Source organism: Vicia villosa, unplaced genomic scaffold (genome assembly GCF_029867415.1).
Source record: "Vicia villosa cultivar HV-30 ecotype Madison, WI unplaced genomic scaffold, Vvil1.0 ctg.000256F_1_1, whole genome shotgun sequence".
Classification (NCBI taxonomy): domain Eukaryota; kingdom Viridiplantae; phylum Streptophyta; class Magnoliopsida; order Fabales; family Fabaceae; genus Vicia; species Vicia villosa.
Window position 1 is genome coordinate 730224 of NW_026705109.1, and position 17932 is coordinate 748155.

General features: G+C 31.8%; 3 protein-coding genes across 3 annotated transcripts; 1 reads left to right on the plus strand and 2 right to left on the minus strand.

The window, feature by feature from the left end:
- Positions 1-1741: 1741 nt before the first annotated feature.
- LOC131626051 (protein FAR1-RELATED SEQUENCE 5-like) lies at positions 1742-3852 on the minus strand. The gene is made up of 2 exons (XM_058896868.1): positions 3805-3852; positions 1742-3718 (listed from the first exon to the last, which is right to left on the minus strand). The coding sequence occupies exons 1-2, from the start codon at positions 3850-3852 to the stop codon at positions 1742-1744; spliced, it is 2025 nt and encodes a 674-aa protein (XP_058752851.1).
- Positions 3853-13229: 9377 nt separating this feature from the next.
- LOC131626066 (protein PLASTID REDOX INSENSITIVE 2, chloroplastic-like) lies at positions 13230-16121 on the plus strand. Its single transcript, XM_058896883.1, has 2 exons — positions 13230-13695; positions 15808-16121. Exons 1-2 carry the CDS (start codon positions 13345-13347, stop codon positions 15997-15999), a joined length of 543 nt encoding a protein of 180 aa, XP_058752866.1. The 5' UTR covers positions 13230-13344; the 3' UTR covers positions 16000-16121.
- On the minus strand, positions 16077-17196 carry LOC131626067 (uncharacterized). The gene is made up of 3 exons (XM_058896884.1): positions 16747-17196; positions 16526-16662; positions 16077-16394 (listed from the first exon to the last, which is right to left on the minus strand). Exons 1-3 carry the CDS (start codon positions 17021-17023, stop codon positions 16284-16286), a joined length of 525 nt encoding a protein of 174 aa, XP_058752867.1. The 5' UTR covers positions 17024-17196; the 3' UTR covers positions 16077-16283.
- Positions 17197-17932: the final 736 nt, after the last annotated feature.

The window sequence follows — 17932 nt, forward strand, 5'->3', positions numbered from 1 at the left end:
TCCCATATGGTTTTTATGGTTTGCTAGAATCATCATTTTGGCCATAGCTTCAAGGATTTGGAGGTTGACATTTCTACCTCTTTGAAACTTAAGAAACTTGCATTCTAAGAAAGAAGAGAGAAAACCTATAATTGTGAGGTTTTGGTGTGAATTGAAGAGTGATTTGCACCTCTATTTATAGGCCAAGAGTTCTGAACTCAGACCTTTGCAAGTTGATCAAGAATTGGTGATTTGGCTTAAGAGATAAAAAGGAATCTTTTACATTTAATGCAAAATGGTTAAAGTGACCAAACCATGGTTAAAACTCAAGCTTCTTATCCTCTTCCATTCTGATCTCAAATCAGAAAAATATCTCCAATTATTGCCTCTATGCATCATTATTTGGATCATTTGGCAAATTGGCTCATAACTTAGTGAAAATGGCATGAAATTTCAAGTAAAAAGTTCACTAATGTCAAAATTCAAAACCATAGCTACACTTCAAATTTTTTCATGCTCTTGGACATTTTGGAAAGCTCATATTACACACTTCAAAACCCTAGTTGAAAGTTTCTTCAAGATCTTTAAGGAAGTGGGTGAAAAAGATCCATGAACTTTGAGAAAAATGAAGTTTTAAGTGAAGTTTTCAAAAAGTACCAACTTTGAAGCTCCATATCTCTTAAATGGTTGATCTTATGGAAAAAATTTATATGTGTCAAAGTTGTTTATTGGATCAAAATCTACAACTTTCATGTTGGAAGTTTTTTTCAGTTTGTAGGTGAAATTTTGAGTTATTCCCCTCCAAAGTTTGGAAAAAACCATGAAAAACACTTAGAAAAATTTTCTAAGTATGAAAGTCAATCTTTTGACTTTTTGATTCTTGATTGATTTTCTTGATTTTTCTTGATCAAATGACTTCTCATATCATATATTGATGATTTAAAACTTCAAAAGTCATGGTTGACCAAAATTTCCCAAAAGTCAATGGCGATCTTGTACAGTTGACTTTTTCAGACGAATCGCGTTTCTGGAGATTTCAAATGAAACAGGCTACCCTCATCAAATGAATGGTATGAATGGATAACATTGAAGCATTAGAGGATATTGAGCCATGGTTTGAGTTGTGGCACCATGTCCTGATTAAAAAGTCAGTTGTTCAGTGAATTAGGTCAAAAAACCCTAATTGTCGATCTGATGAAATTGATGACTGTGGATCTTGAATTGAGATGTAATTTCCATTGGATGCTGTCATAGGGATTATTTGAGGATGATTGAAACCTTTGATTGACTTCCTGGGAATTTTTAGGGTTTCCCAAATGTGATCCCTGATTTCAGTCCCTGATAGTTCAAAACCCTGATCTGAGGATTTGTCTGATCAATCTTTGTGTAGGAGATGTCTTGAGCTAATGGATTAGGTCAAAATGATGCATTTGGGGTCTTGAGGTCTTGTCCCAAGTCATTGGGTCAAATCCTGAGCAAAAGTCAAGAGTATGCTGTCTTCAGTCAAAACCCTAGTTTGGTCGATTCAAAGCTGTTGAGCTTGTTGAAATGAATCTCTGAGGACCAAATGTTGATTGTTGATGAAGATGATTCATTTGAGATGAACGGAGAACAAAACCCTAGTTGATTGTTGCTTGTACTGATGAGTGATTTCTTGATTAAATCCCTGCTGAGTCACAAGTAGCAAACACAAACTATGCAATTTGTTAGAGATGCAAATGATGCATATGCAATGATATGAGGTGGTATCTTAGGTCAAAAATTAGGGTATGACAGATGGACAGTGGGAAACACGCCATCCATGCCCTTCGTCTCTGTATTTTGTCACTGCATAAATGGTAACTGATGCCATATCTTGAATATCTAATACAGATGTTAAGGTTACCTTTTTCATAACAGATCGTACCATTTCAAATATCTCTTTTGTCCAGTGCTTTGATGCTGACCTCTCAAGCGCCCTAAGATTGGTATGCAACACTGCCTGTCCATATTGGGATTCAAAATCAGCTTGAACCTCTCTAAATCGAAAATATGCCACACACCTATGGAACTGCTTAACAAAATAAGTCATATTCATCTTCGAGTGTACAAACTGTCCCATATGACTATGAAATGCTTCGCACCGCGATGTCGTTCTTATTCCTGCAAAGAAATTTCCCCTAATATGAGCTGTTGCCCACATCTTCCTTTTTTGGTACAATTCATTGATCCAATTATTATCTTCTAACCCAAACCTATCTAACATTTCATTCCACAGACTCTCAAATTTCCAAACATCGTGATCACCAAGCATTAATTTTTTGAAAACAGGGATGAAATCGGGATTACTAATGTTGGAAATTGCATTTCGTAGGAGATGCCATGCACATAACCTGTGGTAACTGTTGGGAAAGACTTTCCTGATTGCATTTCTCATAGCAACATCACCGTCCGTTATTACAGATAAAGGTGTCTTACCTTTCATTGCAACCAAAAACTGCTCCAGCAACCAAACATATGTCCCTTCAACCTTATTTGAAACTATGGCAGTAGCAAATATAATCGTCTGGTTATGGTGATTAACACCAGAAAAAACAACAAATGGGCACCTGTACTTATTCTTCTTGTATGTAGCATGAAAAGCAAGCACATCACCAAACAGTTCATAATTCTTTTGACTCTCACCGTCGCTCCAAAATAGGTTTTGCAACGTTCCATCCGCACCCACCATGTGTGCAACAAGCATCAATGGATCTTTAACACGAAGATCAATAAGATACCTGACAGCACCTTTAGCATCAGAAGACATCTCTTTCCTTTGTCTTGCAATTTGATTATGTACATCCTTCTTCAAAAATCCTACCTTATCATACCCCCCGGCAGCATTAGCGAATGAACCAATCATTTGAGTTACTTTGATTCCGGCATTCCCAAAATTCTTAATTTGCATCTTATCTGACTTACTAAGCTTCCTATTACCTGCCAACAACCTGCAGTGCTTCTCCTTTAACATTGCATGATTGTGCTCAAAGGTAAAAACTGTGACATACCAACGGTGTGAAATTATATCAATATGAACCCGAAATTTTGCTTCACATCCACACCGGGTTTCGTGCCTCGGACCACGTTTGCGATTATCTACTTTGTTTTGCCTAAATCCTGCAAGGTTACAAAGAAATGTTTGTTGAGTAACATCTCCACTCTTTTTTTTAATAACTTGACCTTTACGGACTGCAAAACTGTTCATCTTTGCAAACCAACAGTACCATGTGTAAGCTATTTCCAGACTTCCAAATTGCAGCTTCGAAACATCATCACATTGCAAGTTAAACATGTCCATATTTGCAATGTCGTCAAACTCGTCAACAACAAATGATTCGTTTGGAATTTGATCTGAAGATATCGATTCATTCAATCTGTCCGAACCCCATTCCGATCCTTCCCCAGAAATTCCATCGCCGTTTGAATCTGTATTCCAATATTCGTGTCCACTAACATAACCGGAACCTATCTCGTCATCATAATCATCGCCATCTAATTCGCCATCATCATCTCCATCTTCATCATCGTATTCACATCCGTAAAATTCATTATCTTCTTCCGCATCTTCATCACAGTATTCAACTTCTTCAAACTCAGAATCTTCATCAACAACTCTGTTGTCATATTCAACATTATTCAAGCATCCATCACTAACAAAATCCAGTTCACCGTCATCGTTAACACGACCATTCTCATGAAAAATCCCATCGTGTGCTTCCTAAAAAAATATAAATAACTAAATAGTAAATCAACCATCAATTAGGGTTACAACCACAAGACAAGATTGTTTGAAAATTGACTTACAAAGTTAACTTGCATTACTCCATGGCCAATAACGTCACCACCATCCATCTTTAACTCAATATCTGTTACTTTTACTAAGCACAAAAACTTGCTTCAGACACAAATCGTTAATGGAAGAGGATCGAAAATGGAAGAAATGAAGAAGAAATCAGAAGGGAGCGCAAAAGAAGAAATCAGAAGGGAGCGCAAAAAGAAGAAATCAGAAGGGAGCACAAAAGAAAATGAAGAAGAAAATGGTTTCAGAAAAATAAAATGAAGAAGAGTAATGGCTGCAGAAAAAGAAATGAAGAAGGACAATGGAAGAAGGACACAGTGGAAGAAGGACGGTGAAGAAAGGTGTGTTGTACGTTTGCAAAAGGTGTAAGGGATGGTGGTGATATGGTGTGTGTTAGTGAAGTGAGTGACCATTAGGGACAGCTAATCTAACGGCTCTTGTTCATTTGGAAAAGAAAAAAAGGAAAAAATGGTCTCTCACGGTGAGAGACCTATGGCACTTGCGCACCTTAGACAACGCCAGTTGTTCACCCAATTCTAAACTCTGTATGTTGTCTTTCTATTATTTTATTTATGAAGTTCAATGCACATTACTTCTTTAGCCGCTATTATGAGTTTTTAATATACACATGAATATTTTATTTTTTATTTTATTTTTGCTATGAAATTTTGATTATTTATACTCTATGCAATTTTTTTTCTTTTTTATTTATGATGAATATACCTACTTTATTTTTCATAAATATTGATTATAAAATTATTTTTAATTTGTTTTATAAAGAACACGACCAACAAAAAAAATTTAATATCAAAATTTTTAAATTATTTTATCATGTAATTTTCTATTTATTTTTTAAATAATTGCATTCCTTAATTTATTTTAATTTATTATTGATTAATATTATTATGATAACAATTTAATTTTATTATTATTATTAAATCATGATATATTAACTAACATCATTTTAAAACTTTTCCGCACTCTCTCCATTTCCTTCTCTCATTATTAATCACAACTAAATTAATTTTACTCTTAAATATCAATGATCTCTCAAACCTATTATGAAAGTAGTTTCAAATGAGATATAAGTATGATAGATGTAAGTAATTTCAAATGAGATATAAGTATGATAGATGTAAGTAATTTCTGAGAGGTAAGTCTCAGAGATGTATTTGAGTATATTCTTTAGTTCATCATATCCTAATGTCTATTATCTCTATTCTCGACTACTTTTGTTGCATTACTACCGTTATCAGAATGAGTTACACATGAAATTAAAACGACTACTTTTGAACATAATTCTATATTAGACTTATGGTTGTATGCATAATATTCAAGATAGCTTCATGACATTCCAGACACCGTACAATAACAACAACTATAATATGGGCCGCTTACTTTGCAAATATCTTTTAAATGTTGAAAACTGCATCATAATTTTAAAAGCCAATAGAATTGAATAGATCAAAAACTATTTATTAAAAATCATAGAATCAGGCTTAGCAAATTATTCAAAGTTGGTAGCTTTTCAGGTCAATAAAATGTAGAAAACAATTGAGTTAGAAATTTAAAATGTTGCATCAGGAATAAGAGATAAATTTAAAAAAACTTGACTCTTATAATATTAATCTATAGTTTGCTAATCTTAGACTAGATATACATTGTAATTCATTGAGTGCTAGGTAAAACTGTACGGTGCTTGGAGTCAAATTGACAAAGAAGATGCTAATAATTAAAAATTAAAAATATATTTGATATCATTAAAAATAGTATAATTATTTGTTTTATGACCAAAATAATATTATTTGGTTTAATTTAATTACTTTATTAAATTAATATTGGTGCATGTTTTTAAGATGTATTCGCATAGGTTTTTAACAACTCCAACTTTATCATTTGGAATTTAATTAGAATATTATTTATTAATTAAGTAATTCATTTTAAATTTATTTGTATTTAAATAATTTTATATTATATTAATTGCATGATAGTATAATATATTTTTTAATTTTAATAATATTAAAAATGTATATATCTCAGGTTACTAACAAGTAAATATTTATTTTAGTTTAATCATTCATTTTTTAAATTTAAGAGACAAAATTTTTATTTTTAAATATAATTTTTTCTCCATCTCCCAATTATTTTTATATCCTTTGTGTATATTTTTTAATATAATTAAATCTATATGATTACTGCTATTTTTTTAAAAAAAAATCATTTCAAATTTTACATTTGTATTTGATATTATCTAAAAATTCTGATATTAAGACTCATTCATGTGTTATTACATTAACAATTTTTTTTATTTCATGATTATTATTTGAATATTCTAAATTATTATATATATATTTTTAGTTATTTACACAATATTATATTTAAATTATTATATATATGGTTATTTAATACATTGAATTTTTATGATCATCTATATCAAGCAATTACTATTTAATTGACCAAATTACCTATTACACGCAAAATCAACACATGAATACGATAATAAAATGTTTGCCCCTACGGGTCACTTTCAATACAATGTCTATTTTATTTTAATCAACAATAACTTTTATTTGGAAACTAAAATCTTTATTTTCAAATTTCCCTTTTTTTTCTTTTTATTTTATATGATTATTTAATGCAATTAAATTTTACGATAATTTTTTATTTTACAATTAAATATCTCATTTCAAATTTACGTCTAAATATATTTTATATCGTAGCAAATAAATTCACTTGTGCGAGAGTACGGCTATCTTAAAATCTTTTTTTGTGGATCATTATTTTATATATGCAATTTGGTTAAATTTCTTTATTTAATCTTTATTTTATATATGCAATTTGATCAAACTTCTTTACTTCAAATTTTTTCGTATCGTTCAAAAATTACTACATCATAAATAATTACCCGTGCGGGAGCACGGGTCTCTTACTAGTATTCTTTAGTTCATCATATCCTAATGTCTATTATCTCTATTCTCGACTACTTTTGTTGCATTACTACCGTTATCAGAATGAGTTACACATGAAATTAAAAGTTTACAAATACGTGATTTATTTATGTGTTCTTATTTTCTTTTCATTTATTTTACTTTTATAGTTTCATCCATGAGTTTGATTAAACCATACAAATAATTAATATTTAATAAATAATTTATACCTTAAAAATAAATAAATAAATTTAAATATAAATATAAAATTTACAATTTTAAACAATTTTATTTTAAAATTTGCCTTTCGCTTTATATTAGACCGGTCTTGCATGATGACACTTAAAAAATGCACACAACATCCATTTTTTACTATACTAATATATTTTTATTATACTACTATATTTTATTTAAAATTTTTAAACATATAATTTATTATTATTTTATAGGGTTAATGAACTTTTTCGTCCCTTTAAATATTTCAAATTTCGTTTTTAGTCCCTTCAAAATTTTCCTTCAAGAAATCGTCCCTTCAAAATTTTTCTTCCGAACTATTGGTCCCTAACGTCAAATTTCGTAGCTAATCAATGGCTAAAGTCGTAGCTAATCTCTAGCAAATTTGACGTTAGGGACCAATAGTTTAGACGAAAAATTTTGAAGGGACGATTTCTTAAAGGAAAATTTTGGAGGGACTAAAAACGAAATCTGCAATATTTAGAGGGACCCAAAAGTTCATTAACCCTATTTTATATATTTTAATTTATATTAATTTTTGGGTTAAATATGTTTGAGGTCCTTATAAATATTCCAATTTTCGGTTTTAGTCCCTCTAAAATTTTCCTTCAAACAATAGTCCTCATAAAGTTTTCCATCCACAATTTCGGTCCCTGCCGTCAACTTTCCTTAACGGAAGCTGACGTGGCACATGTGGAAGACAGCTTGTCAAAAATATGAAAACATTTGAAGTTGAGAGGGTTTTAAACCTCCTCTAAATAAATCCAGAAAATAGAACAAATATATTGGTTTCGAATTTTTGTCGAACACCTTACGAGCAAGTTTTCTAATAGCGATTGTAACACACAAATTCATCAATGACAGCCAATCTAGCAATATTGAGCGTGTAAGGTGCTGTCAATTGCAAGTTCAAATTTTTAAGAAAGAGCACTCCCTGTCAAATTTACACATTTTAATACTTGATTCTAAATTTCGGTGTTGGTGAACTACGTTTTTGCTATAGTCATGTTTGACAACAATCTTGCTCCCTAATGTTTGCCTTGCTTTTATCTCCATGATTAAGTCAATGCTTTTTTAGTTTTTTCCTGTAGTATTTTCCCTTTGAAAATATATGAAAGGCAAAATTAGAAGAAGCTGACTGTTACGCTCAACATTTGTTTTTTCCTTTGCCAAGGCATGTTTCTCATCACAAATTGTTTTCCATTGGCCATTGCTAACCGTCAATTGTGAAGAACTTTACTTGATCTTAATTGGTTGTCGCAGGCTTTTGCTATTGTTAATGAAACCTATTTCTTAATATACATATTCAATTATTCATTATCCTCTCTATTTATATATGATCTTACTTAGTGTTAAGATTAGAAGTTAGGATGCGTAGTGTGCTTTATCTAACAGGGCACAATAATGTTGAAAATGTTTCTCTAGTTTATTTTCAAGATATTTACTCTTTTATTGTTCTGTTACCGTCCATGTCTTTTCACTTCTCTAACACACTTCTTTTGCCCATAGAAATAAATCTTGAGACAGAAAATGGCACCATTGATTATGTCTGATATGGTATTTTGAGAGGGAAAATTTTAAAGAACATTTACAACATGATTAACATTACAAACTCTGTTCTTTATAATAAATCTCATGAGAGACAATTATTATTGTCTTCAACGAAAAACTTTAGGACAGGTATATAAATAAAAATCCTTTACTTAAGTTCATATTTCAAACAACTAATAATCACAAGCTAAATGAATATGATTGCCTATAAAATGCTTTCATAAATATCACTTTCAAAGTGGATATTTAGTTGACATGCTTGTAATGTCATATACAACCATAGCAGCACCACCACCAGTATAATATCAAACTTCATATTGGATTAATTTAAAGACAACTCGTGTGAAGATTGCTGCTAATTGATCTTACGAAACTAATCGGCTAAGAAATATCAAAAGAATTTCAAATAGAAGGCTCAGGGTTCAAACTCTAAAAACTAACATAACTACTAAAAACCTACCTTCTTCTTCTCGGTTGGAGCAGCAATGTCGAGATTTTCTCACCCTATTAACAATAACGTAGGAGAAAACAATCTTCAGAGAAACACACTAACTTAAATATACTTAAAAAGAAGTAAGATTGGCTGCCATTGATGAATTTGTGTGTTACAATCGTTGTTGCAAAACTTACTCGCAAGGTGTTTGATAAAAGTTCAGAACCAACATATTTGTTCTATTTTTTGGATTTGTTTAAAAGAGGTTTAAAACCCCCTCAATTTCAAGTGTTTTCAGATTTTTGACAAGCTGTCTTCCACGTGGCGTGCCACGTTAGCTTCCGTTAAGGAAAATTGACGGCAGGGACCAAAATTGTGGATGGAAAATTTTATGAGGACTATTGTTTGAAGGAAAATTTTAGAGGGACTAAAACCGAAAATTGGAATATTTATAAGGACCTCAAACATATTTAACCCTTAATTTTTTATGTGAAATAATTTCTGTGCACGGGTACAACTACTAGTAATATATTAATAATGACAAGGCATGAATCATGCCTTTCATTCTTTTCTTAAACATTCAGAAGCACCTGCCGCCTATATTCAGGGCCGGCCCTGGGCCCGGGCAAGCAGGCCCACAGCCCAGGGCCTCAGAAAAATGAGGGCCTCAATTTTGGGAGGTGTGGTTAAGAATTTATATTACTGAAATAATAAATATAATGCTATTAGCGAAACCTACAGACAATTCGTTACTTCTAGCCCAGCGGTTAAGCCATTTTTATTGGAATTCCCTGTTGCTGGTTCGATACTAAGTGGCCACACAAATTTTTTAGTGAGTACTTCAATCTTTCTTAAAAAAGCCCCACATATTTAATTAGTATTATTTTTACAAGAGTACTTCAATCTTTCTTAAAAAGACCTCACAAATTTAATTAGTATTTTTTTACAAGAATATTTATACTTCAATCTTTTTTAAAAAGATAAACTTACTTATTTATACTCAGTAATTGAATTTCCATAAATTTCACTAGGTTCCTGATATAATTTTAATTTTTGTGATAATTAGTATTTATTAAATTTTAATTGTAAAATAATTTGTATATAGTCAACTAAAATTTATAATGAGATTTGAAAATAAATTTTATTTTTGATAGTTATTTATTGACACCTTTGTAATTTTATTTTAATTTATTTTGAATTTAATTGTTATACTCTGCCGTGTAAATTTTTTTACACTATCAATGCATCACAATCACTCAATTATATTATTTATTAAAATAAAAGTTAAATATTTCCAATAAATTAACGGTTGTGATTAATTAATGGTGTAAAATTTATTTTCTGTCAATGTAATTCCAATTCTATTCATTTATTTTAGTATAAATTTTAGAGACTATCTATATATTATAATTAAATATTTAAAAGTTTGTTATACAATTAGCTCATTTATTATTAAATTTTTACGATGAAATCAAATTTATTATCAGTTGTGCTTTGATTTATTATTTATCTGATCATAGAAATAAACTTTTTATCAATTAGGCTTAGAAATTAAAGCAATTAACACACTTAAAAGATTCTCATTCTTAATTCAATTAATCATATTTTGATTTTGATTTCTTTAAAGGTTTGCATATGACTTCTTATCTGCATTGAAATTCTTTTATTGTTAAAAATAACCAAGACTTCATATTTTTGATATTCTCTCCGAGATTTTTTTCATTTTGGAGGCGATTAAAACTTTATAATTTTGTTAGGGGTCCATTTTTTTATTTGCCCTAGGCCTCTAAAAAGTCGGGACCGGCCCTACCTATATTAGACCATATATGAGCCAATTTATATCAATTGCAGACAAAAATAGATTAATATTATACTCATAAAATTCATTAAGAGATCACCTACATTTACTGATTGCAATGAACATAGTTGAACCGCACCAATCTCAATCACAAATTATTTTAAATTTTGTATCTCTTTCGATTTTTTTTTTTAATTTTTTGGTTAAAGTATAATTTAAATCTATATTATTAAATTAGTTATATTATTTGTAAAAGTTAAATAAAATGTGTCATGTCACATATTGTTATCAATATAATATTTATTTTATTTTAATTAATAATTATTTTTATTTAAGTTTATATGATTATTGCTTATTTTATGAATTTTTTTTCAAATGTTAAATATTTGTTTTTTTCTCCCTATTTCACATGTGCTTTTTTTATTATTATTTAATACGATTGAATTTAAATGACTATTATTTATTTTATAATTAAATAGCTCATTTCAAAACTATATCTACATTTAAACTGATAGATATTAATGGATATTACACACAAAATTATCATATATAATAATAATAATAATAATAATAATAATAATAATAATAATAATAATAATAATAATAATAAAAATGTTTAATCTTACGTGTCATTGTTAATATAATGTATTTTATTATAATTAATAATGACCTTTATTTAAAAAGAAAAATCTTTATTTTAAATTTTAAATTTTCTTTCTTTCTTCACTGGTCTCTTTTTCTTTTTATTTTATATGTTTATTTAATATAATTGAATTTTTATGATAATAATTTATTTTATAATTAAATAGTATTTTATTTCAAATTTAAAAATGTTTTTAAAAATATTTTGTACAACATTAAATAAATTTATCGGTAAGGGTCACTAGCAGCATATTACTTAGTTTTTTAAGTGGTCAAACTTTTTTGATTTGTCCACTCCTTTAAACTTTTCTCTCTTTTCATTCTTTCATAGTAGGGTGGTTTTTGGTCATTTTTTATTAGAAATCACCCTTGAACACCGTTTTTCTTTCTCTTTTTATTTAAATAAGTGGATATCCATATAGATGTGCTTCTTCTTTGGTTGGTGTGTTTTTCATTCTTCCATCGTAGGGTGGTTTTTGGTCATTTTTGGCTAGAAATCACCCCTCAACACCGTTTTTCTTTCTCTTTTTATTTAAATAAGTGGATATCCATATAGATGTGCTTCTTCGTTGGTGTGTTTTTTGTTGGTGATTTTAGTATCATCAATGTATTTTGGTAGTAATGTGATTTACTATAGGCCAATGCAATTATGCGTTAAGTTTGAAACGAGTTAGGGTAGTGCAGAGTGCACGCTCGTCGAGCCAAACGTGTAATTGAATACGAATAATAGAAACGGAGTTCTAAGGGGCGTAGCCCCTGGCGGGATGCGGGGCAGCGCCCCGTTGGGGTCCAAGGGGCAGAGCCCCTGGCGGGGTGCGGGGCAGCGCCCTGCCGGGGTCCAAGGGGCAGAGCCCCTTGCGGGATGCGGGGCAGCGCCCCTGGCTGGGGTCCCACTGCCAGGTCAGCGGGCAGGGTGCGGGGCAGCGCCCCGTTCGAAAAATTCGTTTGAATAGTTGTACCCTTTCCCAACCGACATAACCGTTTTTCTGAAAAGTTGTACCTTTTCGGTTTCTCCTATATAAGGTACAACTTTGAGAATTCTGTCTCTACATTCTGATCTGTTCTCTATTGTCAGAAACAGATTGCTCTTCGAGAATTATCCCCGCAAAGATTTCGTGAACCCAGACAAGAATAGGGTCGAAATACTTTGTTCGGAAAGTGAACAAACACGATTCTTCGAAGATATCCAGGATTATCATACCAAATTTCTAACATTTTTAAGTTTTCATCGTCTTGTGCGGTGTTTGTTGGTTTTTCCGTCTTACTACGGTGTTTGTTGATTTTCCCGTCTTAGTACGGGGTTTGTTGGTTCAGATTGACACATTTACTTCAAATCATTATAGATTTTAGGAAGACTTGGACGTCAATGTTGCAGATCCAGAAGTATGAATATTCTGGTGACTTTTATTTTGTCATATTTGTTGGCACTTTCATATTGCCGTTGTATGCTATTAACTTACGTGCTGCAAGATCGTTTGCAGATTCACCTTTTTTTTCCAGTTTTTAGCGATATTGAATTTGTAATGATCGATGTATTTTCCAATTTGAATGAATGAATATCTTTTTAGTAAAAAAAAAGTGATCAAACCTTTTTAGATGAAAGATTGAACAAATCTACCTGTGCGGCTGCATGATTCACTACCACCCTAATCCTTATTTTTTTAAGCGATTAAGCCTTATCAATTACTTATTTTTGGATTATTATTTTAACTTAGAACCTAATTTTTATACTACTATTTTAAATATGTAATTTGGTCATTTTGTATTGTTCAAAAAATACTACACATGAATAATATAAATAATGCACCCGGAGTCCGGACAATAGCAAAGATTTCTTGAGCTGTTTTAGAATATAATGAATCATAATTTATTTACTGAAAACAGGGGAGATCAAAAAATTTCTGTTCAAAGTAATCCTATAGAGAAGATTATCTAAATCCACCAAATCTCTACACCGCCAATGCTGCTATTCAATTCCTCTCTCTTATGTACATCTTCTTCTTCCCTAACAACGGTTACTCTCTCTCCATCAACATCACCAACCTCTAAACCCCTTAACCTGCGCACACACCCCCTTATCCTGCGCCACTATTTCCAACGGCCACTCCCTTCCTCTTCCCTCATCACCAGAACCACCTTCACGCGCGTTCTCGGAGAGTCACTCACACAGCAGCACGTGTACCCTGACCCAATCCCCGAATTCGCTGAATGTGAGACACGCAAATTCAAAGTTCAGCTCTCGCAGAAGCTTTCGGAGGATGTAGACGAGTTCGGGGATGGACTTGATGCGGTTGTTGACGTTTGTGCTCAGGTTGGTTCATGTCATTTTCTAATTCTGTGAACAAAAGTTTGTGATAGTTGTGTTTGCGGGTTTCTTTGAAAAATTGAATGCATTGTAACGGTTTGCCTAGTTGAGATATTGTTTTGTTTAATATAGTTTGAATACTAGGTGTTTGAGAAAAAACTTGAACCAAATATGTATTTAGTTTCTCTTTAGGGGTTGAAAATGATTTGTAATTTGTAAGGGTTGAATAATAGTTACTTGAGAAAAAAAATAGATAAATAATTTTTAGGTTTAGACTATGTTTGAATATTGTAAAATAAATGGAGTGGAATGGAGCGGATTGGAATAAAATGGATGGATTCTATTTCATGATGGCATAAAGTAATTTTGTCATTCTGTCCAATTAAAGAATAAAATAAAATGGAAAGTGATGAAATTTATACCATTTCATTCCATCAGGATCTTGAGAGGTGCACACTCTCAAGACCCAAGTCTCTACTGCTAGGCCAACCCTTGGGAGTTAAAATATATTTTTAACTTATATTTGGATTGATGGGATCAGAAGGAACGATGAGGTATGAGATATAATAGAGTGGTGTTCTATTGTTTGGATCATTTAAAATCGGATGGAGCTGAATGAACTGGCATGAATTCCATTCCATTTCATCACTTACCATATTTTTTCCCCTTTGATTTGGGCAGAATGAAAAACTCACCTTGTTCCATCCTAAAATTTCCAAACAATGAAATAAAATCTTCATTCTGGTCCGCTCCATTCTGCTTCGTTCTACTCTACTCTTTTTTATTCCGCTGGGTTCATTTTATGATATCCATACATAATCTTAAAAATGTGATTGAATAATGCTAAGACATCTATGCAATTTTGTTGTTTTCTGTTTGGTCCTTTGGAAGATATTGGTTATATTATATGATTCATCATTGGAGGGTCAATGAATGATTTTTTTTAGATGTAAGATTTGATTGTGAGAGTTCTAAAAGAAAGTTGCTTACAGCTTACTTTTTTTTTTTTGACAAGAGCTTACAGCTTACTTATTCAAATCCGGCTGAAATCTAGTCTTTTAACATTAAGTCTGCCCTGTTCGTTTTCACAGTAGTTGTGATGTCAATATCTTGTGATGTTAATCCTTCCCCACCTACATGCATAGGTTTTTATTTCAAGGATCATTGTTTAAATAATCAACGCATTTAATGCCATGGTTACAGTAAGACTATTTCAGGACCTTGTACATACACAAAAGTCAAATTAGATTTAATTGCATGCGGACCACTTTATGTTGAATATGGCTCACATTCACTCTGTTGTATTGTGTAACTTTAAGAATTACATTATGGAAAAACTACTATAGTCATCCTGTTGTTGGAGATGTAGACACAATTAGCTGAACTCCGTGATCAATCTTTTGTGTGCATTTGTTTATATGTTTTCTTTAGAGCTGGATTTAGTGTTCTAATACTTGCATTACTTTCATCAATCAGTAGAAAAAGGGGCACCAATCATCTCTATTGTAGATAATAAGGCTATCTTTATTTAACTTTTTGATTCGAGCAATAGAAGTTCATGGTCCTCCATGTCCTTACGACTTAGATAGTGATCTAATCGGCGTTGGTTAAACAAAATCAAGAGAAATGACCATAAGCTTAGTTTTGAGGCACTATTTTATTTCTGTCAAATCAACACCAATTGGGTCACCATCTCAATCATGAGACAGATTAATACTATGATTTTTACTATACGAGGAGTGTCACCAGCTGTTTAAGTTTCAAACCATTTATTGAGCACTGGTCCACCATAGATCATATGAGATATTTCCCCACTCTAGACACCGCCTTCATTTCCCGAATCTAAGTCTTTTTGTGAAAATAAACAAAATATATAAAAGAAACAAAAATCATTCTCTGTAATTTGTCTGTTCCATCAAAAAATTGCACTGTTTCTGTCACCTATCTAATTGTGTGCATGTTTGGATTGATGGTGAGTTGATCAAATTGCATAGATTTTTACAAATATTGCTCTGATTTCTTCAAACTCTGTTGTGATTTCAAACATGTTTAATTTCACTTTAAACTGATGACTAAATGAGTCATAAATAATAGTAACCACTCTTTAATGGAAAACAGATATTCAGCAAGTTTTTGCACCAGGAGTATGGAGGTCCTGGTACATTGTTGGTGACGCCATTCACGGATATGTTGGTTGCTTTAAAAAAGAAGAAACTACCAGGAGCATCTCTGGCTGCTAGAGCATCATTATTATGGGCACAAAATCATGTTGATGAAGATTGGAAAGTTTGGAACTCAAAATTAAAATGAATTGTATTTTCACATTTATCTCTCTTTTTTACAATGTAGAGATTCATCATTTGCTTGTAACATTTTTATACCTCAACTGTAACAATAAAAAGAACTTCTAATAGATTTTGATTTTGCATTCAGTTATTTTTCTGTGCTATACAAACATATTTTAACTGAACATGGTGATTATAATGGAAGAGAATTATGAAACTCAATCCACCCCGACAGGAGCGTCGAACACGAAAGAGACAAACAAATAATGTTATGAGAGATGATACATTTTCACAATTTATAGGTATCATTCAAACGGAAAACTCGGAGATGCTTTGTAAAGACGGGCGCCATGATTTTGGTCTCGGTGCTGCAGGATTTACAGGTGCTGCTTTTAGCCTCTGTCTGTCTGCTCTCATTGCCTGAAATTTGTAAGGCAGTTATATCATCAGTTCTAACTAACCATCCTGACACACTAAGACAAAATGGAACAGCACTTAACCAAAACAGCAAAGCCCAAAATTACTGTCGAAGATAAGTAACAGAACCAAACCTGATACATCTTTCCTGTGTTCAACATCCCTTCACTCTCAGAAGCTGAACTTTCCTTTTCCAGCTCCTCAATTTCAACACCCTCCTCTGTCTTTCCATGTGTTCTCCTCTTCTTTGCTTTCAGTACCTTCTCAACCTCTTCAAACCAAAAAAATACACCCATTTTTCAGAAACACACCAAAAGCATGAAGGAAGAAAAAACACAATGAAAAAAGGAACTACCTTGAGCTGTGATGAGCCTATAAGCATGGCCTAATGTGAGAGTATCATCTGGCTTAAGCAACTTAACTCGAGTGAAAAGCACAGGCTTCTTCTTCTCCTCACTCTCCTCATGATTAGTATTTTCTCCTTGTGGCAATGGCATGATCAGTGATACATAATGACCAGGATTAGCCTTCATGACATAACTTGCACTCACTGACCAATACAATCTCTCTATCTTTCCACTAGGGTGCTGGATCACTAGTGCAGCAGCATCCACAGTTTGACAATTCCCCATTCTCCACTCTTTCACAAACTCAACAAAATATTTATGAAAATTTGCTCCAATGAGAGAGGTATATAGCACCCAAGAGGGTCTTTTCTAAGGGCTTCTCAACTAACTTATGGTTGTTATGAAAGTCAATTTAAAGCCAAGTTTACATCACTATAGGTGGTGTATAGAAGAAGAATTATTGATTGGTGAGCGTGTATTAATAATTTATTGAATCTAGTATAGTAAAATAATGTGACAAGTATTATTATATTATATGTTTTAAGATGATGACTAATCGGAACCGGCACGGGCCTATGAAGAGGGTGTAAGTGCCACGTGGAGAGAGGAGAAAGGTATGTTATTGGAAGGATTCGGTGGAATATGTTGAGAGGGTCAAGAATTTTAGATTAGATGTATGGTAAGGTATGGTTTTTTATTATTAGTTAAAAAGGATTGTTAACAAAAAGACAAATTATCATAGGCTTAAAGAATGTGAGTTAATTATATTAATTTTTTGTGCATGCAAGATGGGGGAAGAGATGGGTGGCTTAGGGTTTAGGTTAATATGTGAGCTCCAAATAATTTTAAAAAATTTGGTGTAAAGTTCTACCTTTATTAGTTTAAGGGTTGGAGTCGCTCTGAATTAAAGACTGCTTTAAGAAAGTTGAAGTTTACAATGTCTTTTATGCTGACATGTAAAGACTATGTACGTTTGTACAATGTTTAAAGAAGTATACATTTTTTACTTTAGAGGGGAAAGCGACTTTAAGATACTAATCGACATGAGTTTGAGTGTACGTTATCTTATGATTCACATTTAAACGAGTTTGAGTGTACGTTATCTTATGTTTTACATTGAAATGTTTTTAATCCATTCTTTTGGATTTCGTTCATGACTATAGTGTGATGTATTGATCTTATCTTGAGATGTGA

Excerpts from the sequence above, each read along its gene's own strand:
- LOC131626067 (XM_058896884.1), bottom strand. The coding sequence starts at position 17,023 with ATGGGGAATTGTCAAACTGTGGATGCTGCTGCACTAGTGATCCAGCAC. Across the intron at positions 16,663-16,746 it reads TAGGCTCATCACAGCTCAAG|AGGTTGAGAAGGTACTGAAA; the intron begins GTAGTTCCTTTT and ends TTTGGTTTGAAG. Across the intron at positions 16,395-16,525 it reads ACACAGGAAAGATGTATCAG|GCAATGAGAGCAGACAGACA; the intron begins GTTTGGTTCTGT and ends TACAAATTTCAG.
- LOC131626051 (XM_058896868.1), bottom strand. The coding sequence starts at position 3,852 with ATGGATGGTGGTGACGTTATTGGCCATGGAGTAATGCAAGTTAACTTT. Across the intron at positions 3,719-3,804 it reads GAGTAATGCAAGTTAACTTT|GAAGCACACGATGGGATTTT; the intron begins GTAAGTCAATTT and ends ATATTTTTTTAG.
- LOC131626066 (XM_058896883.1), top strand. The coding sequence starts at position 13,345 with ATGCTGCTATTCAATTCCTCTCTCTTATGTACATCTTCTTCTTCCCTA. Across the intron at positions 13,696-15,807 it reads TTGTTGACGTTTGTGCTCAG|ATATTCAGCAAGTTTTTGCA; the intron begins GTTGGTTCATGT and ends AATGGAAAACAG.